This window comes from Leptodactylus fuscus, chromosome 6, assembly GCF_031893055.1.
Source record: "Leptodactylus fuscus isolate aLepFus1 chromosome 6, aLepFus1.hap2, whole genome shotgun sequence".
In the NCBI taxonomy this organism is placed as follows: domain Eukaryota; kingdom Metazoa; phylum Chordata; class Amphibia; order Anura; family Leptodactylidae; genus Leptodactylus; species Leptodactylus fuscus.
Genome location: NC_134270.1, coordinates 5,168,242 through 5,181,765, shown reverse-complemented (window position 1 = coordinate 5,181,765; position 13,524 = coordinate 5,168,242). Strand labels below are relative to the sequence as shown.

At 45.4% G+C, this 13,524-nt stretch overlaps 1 protein-coding gene across 2 annotated transcripts in view; it reads left to right on the top strand.

Moving 5' to 3' along the window:
* The window catches only part of QTGAL (queuosine-tRNA galactosyltransferase), a 187,135-nt gene that overhangs the window by 29,606 nt on the left and 144,005 nt on the right, over positions 1-13,524 (top strand). For both annotated transcript variants that reach the window (XM_075278159.1, XM_075278158.1), the window contains exon 5: positions 771-835. In XM_075278159.1, the coding sequence (XP_075134260.1) occupies positions 771-835 (65 nt within the window). The remainder of the gene's footprint in view (positions 1-770; positions 836-13,524) is intronic.

The window sequence follows — 13,524 nt, the reverse complement described above, 5'->3', positions numbered from 1 at the left end:
AAACATGAATTATTCTTCACCCCGTCCATTATAAGAGCAGATAACCTGTAATAATCTATGGGAAAGGATCAGACCTGCCCCCAACCCTTCGTCCCTCTGATAAACCTTCCTGGGAACTGATGCCTCCTGTTGACATTGTGGCCTCCGAGTCCTGATTGGGGCACTGTGGGCTATCAGGGGTAAATATTGACCTGTAATAGTCGCTGGGCGCGGGCAGATAAGACGCTTGTTCCACGTAGGTCGCCTGGCTCCCGTATCTGCCCCGGTGACCTCAGATCCCGCTCCGGCTCTTGTATATTCAGGATACGGCTTTTTCCCAGCGCTGGTCGTGTATTACCCGTCTCCTCCGAGTTGTGGCCACCGAACTCTTCCCGGGGCCGACCCGTCCTCTGTCCTGATGGTTTGTTACATTGTAGCAGTTTAGACTCCAATAGTAACAAATCTGCAGCTGTGAGAAGGATCCGGTGCAGACCTATTGTGTCACCCAGCTTTCCACAAGGCAGTGTCAGGACCCTGAGCGAGCTGAGTGTCTTCTCTTTTATGTCAGTTTTTAATATCAGGTGAATTTCTTTGGTATTTTATTTCTTTAAGTTCTCTAAGGCAGCGTTCACATTATACAGAGGTCACCCGTCTGCGTCTGATGGAGAAATATAGAAAGTGTCCATCCATATAAGTGACCCAAATGTGACCGCCCTCCTGTACAACACTGATAGAGAAGCCAGCGCCATGTGAGTAAGCGGCTAATGATTGTGTGGTTTTCTTTCTTTTAGTTGGTTATGCAAAAAATCAGGCAATAAAGCAGAGCGCCGGGAGATACCTGTGCTTCCTGGACTCAGTGAGTACTATCTATCTATCTATCTATCTATCTATCTATCTATCTATCTATCTATCTATCTCCTATCTATCTATCTATCTATCTATCTATCTATCTATCTATCTATCTATCTATCTCCTATCTATCTATCTATCTATCTATCTATCTATCTCCTATCTATCTATCTATCTATCTATCTATCTATCTATCTCCTATCTATCTATCTATCTATCTATCTATCTATCTATCTATCTCCTATCTATCTATCTATCTATCTATCTATCTATCTATCTCCTATCTATCTATCTATCTATCTATCTATCTATCTATCTATCTCCTATCTATCTATCTATCTATCTATCTATCTATCTCCTATCTATCTATCTATTTATCTATCTATCTATCTATCTATCTATCTCCTATCTATCTATCTATCTATCTATCTATCTCCTATCTATCTATCTATCTATCTATCTATCTATCTATCTATCTATCTCCTATCTATCTATCTATCTATCTATCTATCTATCTATCTATCTCCTATCTATCTATCTATCTATCTATCTATCTCCTATCTATCTATCTATCTATCTATCTATCTATCTATCTATCTATCTATCTATCTCCTATCTATCTATCATCTATCTATCTATCTATCTATCTCCTATCTATCTATCTATCTATCTATCTATCTATCTATCTATCTCCTATCTATCTATCTATCTATCTATCTATCTATCTATCTATCTATCTGTCTCCTATCTATCTATCTCCTATCTATCTATCTATCTATCTATCTATCTATCTATCTATCTATCTTCTATCTATCTATCTATCTCCTATCTATCTATCTATCTATCTATCTATCTATCTATCTCCTATCTATCTATCTATCTATCTATCTATCTATCTATCTATCTCCTATCTATCTATCTCCTATCTATCTATCTATCTATCTATCTATCTCCTATCTATCTATCTATTTATCTATCTATCTATCTATCTATCTATCTATCTCCTATCTATCTATCTATCTATCTATCTATCTATCTATCTATCTATCTCCTATCTATCTATCTCCTATCTATCTATCTATCTATCTATCTATCTATCTATCTCCTATCTATCTATCTATCTATCTATCTATCTATCTATCTATCTCCTATCTATCTATCATCTATCTATCTATCTATCTATCTCCTATCTATCTATCTATCTATCTATCTATCTATCTATCTATCTATCTATCTCCTATCTATCTATCTATCTATCTATCTATCTATCTATCTCCTATCTATCTATCTATCTATCTATCTATCTATCTCCTATCTATCTATCTCCTATCTATCTATCTATCTATCTATCTATCTATCTATCTCCTATCTATCTATCTATCTATCTATCTATCTATCTATCTATCTCCTATCTATCTATCTATCTATCTATCTATCTATCTCCTATCTATCTATCTATCTATCTATCTATCTATCTATCTATCTATCTATCTATCTCCTATCTATCTATCTATCTATCTATCTATCTATCTCCTATCTATCTATCTATTTATCTATCTATCTATCTATCTATCTATCTATCTAGCTCCTATCTATCTATCTATCTATCTATCTATCTATCTATCTATCTCCTATCTATCTATCTATCTATCTATCTATCTATCTCCTATCTATCTATCTATCTATCTATCTATCTATCTATCTATCTATCTATCTATCTCCTATCTATCTATCTATCTATCTATCTATCTCCTATCTATCTATCTATCTATCTCCTATCTATCTATCTATCTATCTATCTATCTATCTCCTATCTATCTATCTATTTATCTATCTATCTATCTATCTATCTATCTATCTCCTATCTATCTATCTATCTATCTATCTATCTATCTATCTATCTCCTATCTATCTATCTATCTATCTCCTATCTATCTATCTATCTATCTATCTATCTATCTCCTATCTATCTATCTATCTATCTATCTATCTATCTATCTATCTATCTATCTATCTCCTATCTATCTATCATCTATCTATCTATCTATCTCCTATCTATCTATCTATCTATCTATCTATCTATCTATCTCCTATCTATCTATCTATCTCCTATCTATCTATCTATCTATCTATCTATCTATCTATCTATCTATCTCCTATCTATCTATCTATCTATCTATCTATCTATCTCCTATCTATCTATCTATCTATCTATCTATCTCCTATCTATCTATCTATCTATCTATCTATCTATCTATCTATCTCCTATCTATCTATCTATCTATCTATCTATTTATCTATCTATCTATCTATCTATCTATCTATCTATCTATCTAGCTCCTATCTATCTATCTATCTATCTCCTATCTATCTATCTATCTATCTATCTATCTATCTCCTATCTATCTATCTATCTATCTATCTATCTATCTATCTATCTATCTATCTATCTCCTATCTATCTATCTATCTATCTATCTATCTCCTATCTATCTATCATCTATCTATCTATCTATCTATCTATCTCCTATCTATCTATCTATCTATCTATCTATCTATCTATCTATCTCCTATCTATCTATCTATCTATCTCCTATCTATCTATCTATCTATCTATCTATCTATCTATCTATCTATCTATCTCCTATCTATCTATCTCCTATCTATCTATCTATCTATCTATCTATCTATCTCCTATCTATCTATCTATCTATCTATCTCCTATCTATCTATCTATCTATCTATCTATCTATCTCCTATCTATCATCTATCTATCTATCTATCTATCTATCTATCTATCTATCTCCTATCATCCATCTATCTATCTATCTATCTATCTATCTATCTATCTATCTCCTATCTCTCTCCTATCTATCTATCTATCTATCTATCTATCTATCTATCTATCTATCTATCTGTCACGGAGCAAAGGTATACGTCCTTCCTCCGGAGGATATCTTGAATCAACACGGACGCAAGAGGTCGGGAAACAACAGCAATTTATTGTAATCCACAAAGTTAGTAGCCGGCGGCGGTCACATCAACCGTAATAACAAGTCCACGGAAGTCACAATCCAATGATAGCTTTGGTTCCTTGGTCCTGTAACTAAATCCTGGCTCTCTGCAGAGCTGTGCACAGGCCGGCTAACACATACTAACTCCAGCTACAACTATATACTAAGACTGTTACACCTATATCTGTGGGTGGGAAGGGCTGAGTCACAGATCCTTCCCCCCTCACCTATACCAAGGAGAGCAGACTCCCTGTCTACTATGGACAATGCACCGTCCAACATCTTCTTGGAGACACTGATCAGATTATCTCCACCCATTGTCCTCACTGGTCCTCACTAGTTAGAGGTATTTGCATACAATGTGCTAACACACTAGACCCTAATCAGCCAACTACACATTGATGTATATAACAGGTTAGAGAATACATTCCACATGAAATATATATTACACATGGCCTATAGTATAGACTCTAACCATCCCGTGACAACCCCTCCCCCTCTCAAAACATGTGCATGACACAATTGGCCTACACAGGTAAATTGGGGAATGCACATCAGTCTCTATAGCTCATATGTCCTCCTGCCGGGATAACCCATCCGCGTTCTGGTGTTGGTTCCCTCGGCGGTACTGAATGGTAAAGTTGAAGGGTTGAAGAGCTGGCATCTGGCAGAAAATCCGGTGGATCCATGTTGGCGTCTCTCTGAGCTTGGCTTCGGGTCACTGCTCCCACAAAGTGGCACTGTAGATTTCCAACATCGTTGCCTAACAGAACATCGGCCGGCAGCCCGCTCATCACACCAATTGTGCATCGTTTTGGTCCATAACCATAGTCGAGTTCCACGGTAGCTTTAGGAATACGTCTCCGAGTACCCCCTGCCAACTTGATAGAAATGCCAGGGCCCTCCTCTAGGGCCTCGGGTCGCACAACTCGGGGGTCCGCTACCATTAGGAAAGCTCCCGAGTTCCGGAATCCAACAACTGTTCGGCCATCCAGTAGGACCTCCTGCAAGTGCTTCCGCTGAAGGTTTGCGGGATGTGTGACGGAAGGCTGAATCCCATAGACCCCTGGAGGTGGAACAGATGGGTCATTCATGGAGTCATCTGGAAATGGGGCCAAACTTTCTGTCCTAGGGGTGGTTCCCAGGTAGTGAATAGGCCGGGATGCCACGGTGGCCCGTGCCCCCATGTTAGCAGGGCAACTAGCTTGCAAATGTCCAGGCCGCCCGCACCCAAAACATCTGCGCTCTAGCATTCTTCCAGTAGGTCGTTGTCTAGGGACAGGGTTGTTCATAGCTGGCGGCCGATGGGCTGGGGCAGGGGTAGAGGGGGAATTGTAATCCTGAGGCCGGACACGAAAGGTGGGTGGCTGGCTGAAGGGTGTCTGGCGGACTGTGGTAGTTTTCCGCTCCTCTGCAAACAACCTCTTCCACTGCGGCTTGATGGTCAGGCCCTCATCTGCAAGGGAAGCAGCTTGCTCCACTGTGGCTGGGTTCCGTTCCAGCACCCACTCACGGATCTCAGCGGGGCACTGGGAAAAGAACTGTTCCTTAAGTATGACTTGGAGGATCTTATCGACTGTGACAGCCTCCTCTCCTTCTAGCCAGCACTTGCATGCTTGCTTCAACTTGTGGGCGAACATGTGGAAGGAGCTTCCCCCATTGTAAGACAAAGAGCGGAACTGAACTCGGTAGGTCTCTGGAGTGACTGCATAATACTTCTGCACCGCTCTTTTAATGGCCTCATAGTCCCGCTGATCACTAGGGTCCATGGCTCTGAGAGCTTCCGCAGCCCCATCTCGTAGGTGCCCCACCAGATACCGGACCCAATCCTTCTCTGGGACTTCCATCAGGCGGCACTGGTGTTCGAAGTCCTGAAAATATCCATCAACATCCCCAGCCGCTTCCTCAAAGGTCTTGAAGTGTTTATGGGAGACATATGGTGGTTCTCTCACTGTTGGGCTGGGGGTCGACGTTTGATTATAATTCCTCGTAGTTATCTCAGCCATTCGCCTTTCATGCGCCATTCTTTCCTTTTCATGCGCCATTCTCTGTTCCTCCTTCTCCGTTTCCTGAGCCCTCTGTAATGCTCTACTCCTTTGCTCTGCAGTTGCTCCTAGCCCCAGCACTGCCAATTCCTCCTCATACAAAACAACCCATCTGCTCTTTTGGGTCTGTACCTGCCACTCCCGTATCTCTCCAGTCTCCTGGGGGCAGCCCTCCTCATGGTCGCTTTGCAGGGTCATCTCCTCCAGTGCCTCGATCAGTTGATCTTTCGTTCTTCCCTGGTAACTCAGGTTTAGTTCCCAGGCCCTTACTTGTAGACTTGCCATAGTCCAGTTCCTGTATTCTGAGGTTGTGGCTCCATTAATCGCTGAGCTGCTGTAGTCCATCTCGCTGTCCGTTGTTGATCCCACCGCTGCCAACCAGTTGTCACGGAGCAAAGGTATACGTCTTCCTCCGGAGGATATCTTGAATCAACACGGACGCAAGAGGTCGGGAGACAACAGCAATTTATTGTAATCCACAAAGTTAGTAGCCGGCGGCGGTCACATCAACCGTAATAACAAGTCCACGGAAGTCACAATTCAATGATAGCTTTGGCTCCTTGGTCCTGTAACTAAATCCTGGCTCTCTGCAGAGCTGTGCACAGGCCGGCTAACACATACTAACTCCAGCTACAACTATATACTAAGACTGTTACACCTATATCTGTGGGTGGGAAGGGCTGAGTCACAGATCCTTCCCCCCTCACCTATACCAAGGAGAGCAGACTCCCTGTCTACTATGGACAATGCACCGTCCAACATCTTCTTGGAGACACTGATCAGATTATCTCCACCCATTGTCCTCACTGGTCCTCACTAGTTAGAGGTATTTGCATACAATGTGCTAACACACTAGACCCGAATCAGCCAACTACACATTGATGTATACAACAGGTTAGAGAATACATTCCACATGAAATATATATTACACATTGCCTATAGTATAGACTCTAACCATCCCGTGACACTATCTATCTATCTATCTATCTATCTATCTATCTATCTATCTATCTATCTCCTATCTATCTATCTCCTATCTATCTATCTATCTATCTATCTATCTATCTATCTATCTATCTCCTATCTATCTATCTATCTATCTATCTATCTATCTATCTCCTATCTATCTATCTATCTATCTATCTATCTCCTATCTATCTATCTATCTATCTATCTATCTATCTCCTATCTATCTATCTATCTATCTATCTATCTCCTATCTATCTATCTATCTATCTATCTATCTATCTATCTATCTATCTATCTATCTATCTAACTATCTCCTATCTATCTATCTCCTATCTATCTATCTCCTATCTATCTATCTCCTCTCTATCTATCTATCTCCTATCTATCTATCTATCTATCTATCTATCTATCTATCTATCTATCTATCTATCTATCTTTTCCCCGGGCTGCACTTTGACCATCTTGGACCCTCCACCATCATCTGCTCTCGTGGGAAAGTTCGGATAGAAATTTGTGATTTTAGGGGGAAGTTGTCAAATACCTCGGTGAGTGTCTATAAGTGACAGTGTAATGACATGTGAGGGCGGCGGGATGTGCACACTCGTCTCTCCCAGCAGTCACCTTGTGCTGGATTTTGGAAGGGTCAAGTCTATGATGGCGGTCAGCGGAGGACACTTGATGGCGGGGCTACATGTCGGGGATCCTCTCAGCTGTGACTGCCCTAGACCAGCACAAATTATTGACCTGGCTGATACTTTGTTACAATGTGTCAGTAAATCTATCAGCCCGGAGTGCAGACTATTCAGCTCAGAGAATTGGGGTGAATGGATACGACTGTAACAAAACCTCAGCTGTGAGAAGCCTTAGATCTGTATAGGCGACCTCTGCATCGGCCTGTGGCGACTTCACCGATGTACGTGTATTGTGACCCCGAGGGTTGCCGCTTCTAGCGATTCCTCACCGTATTCCAAAGTCGTAGAATTTTCCATAAATCTGGCTTGCTCTGGTTCCCGCCGCCCCATACTACATTAGATCAGCGGCCATCTTTATTCCATTACTGCCTCTTTGCTGTGCTGGCCCTGTGACCGGCCTGGAGACTGTTTGCTTTGGCCGCCATCGCCGCGCTCTTGTTGGTGAACGGTTTTCACAGATAGTCATTTGTGTCGTCCCTGAGAAGATTCTCGCCCCGCCGCCTGGTAGCACCGGAGCAGCGACACCCCAGCTGCCAGCGCCTCGGGCAGCGGGTTGCAGTGAATTGTCCACATCTTGGGCTGTATTATTCTTCCTGCTTCCCTGAGCGCACGTTTATTGTTGTTGGCGCGCGCTCGCTCGCTTTCATGGTACCAGCGACCCTCCGGCAGTTTTGCAAAGCCTTTGAAATCCTAGATCCGTAACTTCTGTTTGGTGGCTCCTGACTGGGTCTGTAATGGGCACAAGGGTATATATATATACCTCTAATCCAAGGCTGACTGCAGGTACCGTAGCTGTATTTGATACTGGGAAAGCTGGGTGACTGCCCTAGGATCAGCGCTGCGGCTCCCGGACAGATGGCCCTACAAGACATCTGATCATATCTACTGTAGGTCTGCCATTCAGGACTTGGGGCAAGCTGAGTGACCTCACTGTAGGGGCTATAGTGGACACCATACTATTTTACCACCCAGCTTTCCCAGGTACATCTAGATAACTCCACATTCCCCTGCTTTGCCTCTCACTGCAGTTCCCTGACATGAATGTGATAAGGTCTTGGAAGAGATGGGTGGGTCTTGGAAAGCTGAGTATAAGCACTACAGGACCCCTAGCGGCAGCCATGTTGTTTTGCTACCCAGCTTTCCCAGATCACTCTGCCTAATTATACCTTACCTTCCATTTTGCAGTGGTGTTGATCAGGTCTCTGGAAAAGTTGAGTTTTGTTTTTGTTTTTTAAACCACACAACTTTTCCAGTGTCCTGACTCATACTTTCTTTCCTCTTCCCGAAAGGAGTATTATTGGCAGCCAAATTGTTTTGTGCCACCCAGCTTTTCCAAGTAAAATACCTGCACAGCCGGTTATCACAAACTAGATCACGTGTTGTTCAGGAGTCTGATCAGAGTTGTAGTGCTGGCCGCATTTTATTTACTACCCAACTTTCCTAGGATCCTGATAGTTTTGTGGTAATTTGGAAATTCTATATGGCCTAGGGTACCTAGTGTCTTTAGTTCCAAGGCTAGGGGCAGGTCGTGGTGCTCCCGCATTCTCCTTCGGTGTCTCCGCCCACTCCCCCGCCCGCTCTGTGGCCCCTGCCCACTCTGTGGCCCTCGACCGCTCTGAGGCCCCTGCCCGCTCTGAGGCCCCTGCCCGCTCTGAGGCCCCTGCCCGCTCTGTGGCCCTCGGCCGCTCTGTGGCCCCTGCCCACTCTGTGGCCCTCGCCCACTCTGTGGCCCCCGCCCCCTCTGTGGCCCCCGCCCCCTCTGTGGCCCTCGCCCCCTCTGTGGCCCCTTTCTCCCACCCCTTGGTATCACTCTATGGCCCTCGCAGCCTATATCACCAGGTGTCTCCTCCGGTATCTCCCACCAAGCTGCAGAATTCAGAACAAGGTCGTGAGACAAGACAAGACGAGTAAAGTCCCTGCTCGCGGCCGGGCGTGAACAGTTACAAAAGGAAGACGTGGTCAAGGAAAACAAGTGGACACCTTCCAGGCCTCCCATCTCCAGTAAATCCTCGGCTTCACTCCTTTACTTGTCTCCTATTCAATTACAAGATGTTTTCTTCTCCAGTCAGGTCTAAAGCTGCAGAGATTCCCTCCTGTCAGAGAGCCGGAGGTGTAACAACAGCATCTACTATGGGGCTCGCGACCTTAGGGTCCCATAGACCTGCAGGTCATGGCTGATTTTTACTGGCCTATCCCCACTATGGTCTACGTCCACCTCCAGGGGGCGCCACATATTACCCCCCAGGATGTCCTGCCGTTACCTGCGGAGTAATCCAGTAAATACTGGCCTAAAGTCCAGTATGGGGAACACTCTATGGTGTTGGGGTACTTACTTTATGGACCTTGTATAGGGGACTGACCATCATGGGGGTGAACAAGCCTGGTCTGCAGCCCGATCATCATGGGGGCACATGTGCCTGCTCTGCGGGCTGATCATCATGGGGGCACACATGCCTGGTCTGCGGCCCGATCATCATGGGAGCACACGTGACTGCTCTGCGGGCCAATCATCATGGGGGCACATGTGCCTGCTCTGCGGCCCGATCATCATGGGGGTACACGTGCCTGCTCTGCGGCCTGATCATCATGGGGACACATGTGCCTGCTCTGCGGCCCAATCATCATGGGGGCACACGTGCCTGTTCTGCGGCCCAATCATGGGGGCACACGTGCCTGTTCTACGGGCCGATCATCATGGGGCACACGTGCCTGTTCTGCGGGCCGATCATCATGGGGGCACACATGTCTGTTCTTCGGGCCGATCATTATGGGGGCACACGTGCCTGCTCTGCGGCCCGATCATCATGGGGGCACATGTGCCTGTTCTGCCGGTTGGTCATCATGGGGGCGCACGTGCCTGTTCTGCGGCCCGATCATCATGGGGGTACACGTGCCTGTTCTGCGGCCCGATCATCATGGGGGTACACGTGCCTGTTCTGCGGCCTGATCATCATGGAGGCACACGTGCGTGTTCTGCGGGCTGATCATCATGGGGGCACATGTGCCTGTTCTGCGGGCTGATCATCATGGGGGCACACGTGCCTGTTCTGCGGCCCAATCATCATGGGGGCATACATGCCTGGTCTGCGGCCCGATCATCATGGGAGCACACGTGACTGCTCTGCGGGCCAATCATCATGGGGGCACATGTGCCTGTTTTGCGGGCTTATCATCATGAGGGCACACGTGCCTGCTCTACGGCCCAATCATCATGGGGGCACACGTGCCTGGTCTGCGGCCCGATCATCATGGGGGCACATGTGCCTGTTCTGCGGCCCGATCATCATGGGGGTACACGTGCCTGTTCTGCGGCCCGATCATCATGGGGGTACACGTGCCTGTTCTGCGGCCTGATCATCATGGGGGCACACGTGCGTGTTCTGCGGGCTGATCATCATGGGGGCACATGTGCCTGTTCTGCGGGCTGATCATCATGGGGGCACACGTGCCTGTTCTGCGGCCCAATCATCATGGGGGCATACATGCCTGGTCTGCGGCCCGATCATCATGGGAGCACACTTGACTGCTCTGCGGGCCAATCATCATGGGGGCACATGTGCCTGTTTTGCGGGCTTATCATCATGAGGGCACACGTGCCTGCTCTGCGGGCCGATCAACATGGGGGCACATGTGCCTGTTCTGCCGGTTGGTCATCATGGGGGCACACGTGCCTGTTCTGCCAGTAGGTCATCATGGGGGCACACGTGCCTGTTCTGCGGCCCAATCATCATGGGGGCACACGTGCCTGTTCTGTGACCCGATCATCATGAGGGCGCACGTGCCTGTTCTACGGGCCGATCATCATGGGGGCACATGTGCCTGTTCTGCGGGCCGATCATCATGGGGGCACACGTGCCTGTTCTGCGGGCCGATCATCATGGGGACACACGTGCCTGTTCTGCGGGCCGATCATCATGGGGGCACACGTGCCTGTTCTGGGGGCCGATCATCATGGGGGCACACGTGCCTGTTCTACGGGCCGATCATCATGGGGGCACATGTGCCTGTTCTGCGGGCCGATCATCATGGGGGCACACGTGCCTGTTAAGTGGACCGATCATCATGGCGGCACACGTGCCTGTTCTGCGGGCCGATCATCATGGGGGCACACGTGCCTGTTCTGCGGCCCGATCATCATGGGGGCACACGTGCCTGTTCTGCGGGCCGATCATCATGGGGGCACACGTGCCTGTTCTGCGGGCCGATCATCATGGGGGCACACGTGCCTGTTCTGCGGGCCGATCATCATGGGGGCACACGTGCCTGTTCTGCGGGCCGATCATCATGGGGGCACACGTGCCTGTTCTGCGGGCCGATCATCATGGGTGCACACGTGCCTGTTCTGCGGCCCGATCATCAACAGTGCCGGTCCTTTAAGTAGTTTACAACCCTAGAACTTCTGGCCGGTAATTGCCGCCTCGTGTCCAGCGCTCGACAGGAAGTTTTCATTAGGAGTTTTATGTTTGGCAGCCGACAATGGAATTTACTTTTTTTTTTTTTTTTTTTTTTATTGATTTAATTTTCGCCTTGTGTTGCAGTCGGACGGAGAAGAAGCGTAAATGGTGACGACAGTGAGGACTGCTCCGGTTTTGGGGTGCTGCTTGGGGAGTCCTGCTACCAGTTGGGTCCTATAAGGTGCTCTATTACGCCCCCTAGTTTTGGATCTTGTGGTGTCCCCCAGTCTTGTCTCCTCCACCTGACGATGGGCCCCTGGCTCCCTTCTCTTTTGGGGCCCTGCACCGTCCATATGCATTGCCCTTCAGTGTCCCAATCCCAGGAGACGGATTCTGGTTCTTCACCTGCTTGATGCGGCTCATTTTGGTGAACACTCGACCATTGTGCAGTAATTACAGCGACTGACATTATTTAATATTGAGACTTGTAACATCAAACAGTCTAGAACAATGGTTTTCTTTGCTCTGGGTCAATCTGCCACCCCTCCCCCATCCTTCTATATTATTTGGCTCCTGAAAGATCTGTAAACCACATTTCAGTCTGGCAACGGAACGGCTGCCTGTTTATGGGATGTTAGGAGGGTTTCATAAAAATCTGGCTTCTTGTTCTTCTTGTTAATATTTTCTTGGTTCGTACTCAATGGGGCACATGGTATTCGTGTTTTGTTTGGCTTTCATAAAAACATTTTTATTTATGCCGTTGTTGTTGGCATCACCTTCGTGAAAATATGTCGCAACCGAACAGTATAATCCAGAAAGAATATAAGTACTCCTATGTACAATAATATAACTACTATAATACTACTCCAATGTACAAGAATATAACTACTATAATACTGCTCCTATGTACAAGAATATAACTACTATAATGCTGCTCCTATGTACAATAATATAACTACTATAATACTACTCCTATATACAAGAATATAACTACTATAATACTACCTCCTATGTACAAGAATATAACTACTATAATACTACTCCTATGTACAAGAATATAACTACTATAATACTGCTCCTATGTACAAGAATATAACTACTATAATACTGCTCCTATGTACAAGAATATAACTACTATAATACTACTCCTATGTACACAAATATAACTACTATAATACTACTCCTATGTACAAGAATATAACTACTATAATACTATCTCCTATGTACAAGAATATAACTACTATAATACTACTCCTCTGTACAAGAATATAACTACTATAATACTGCTCCTATGTACAAGAATATAACCGCTATAATACTACCTCCTATGTACAAGAATATAACCACTATAATACTACTCCTGTGTACAAGAATATAACTACTATAATACTACTCCTATGTATAAGAATATAACTACTATAATACTACTCCTCTGTACAAGAATATAACTACTATAATACTGCTCCTATGTACAAGAATATAACTACTATAATACTACTCCTATATACAAGAATATAACCGCTATAATACTACCTCCTATGTACAAGAATATAACTACTATAATACTACTCCTGTGTACAAGA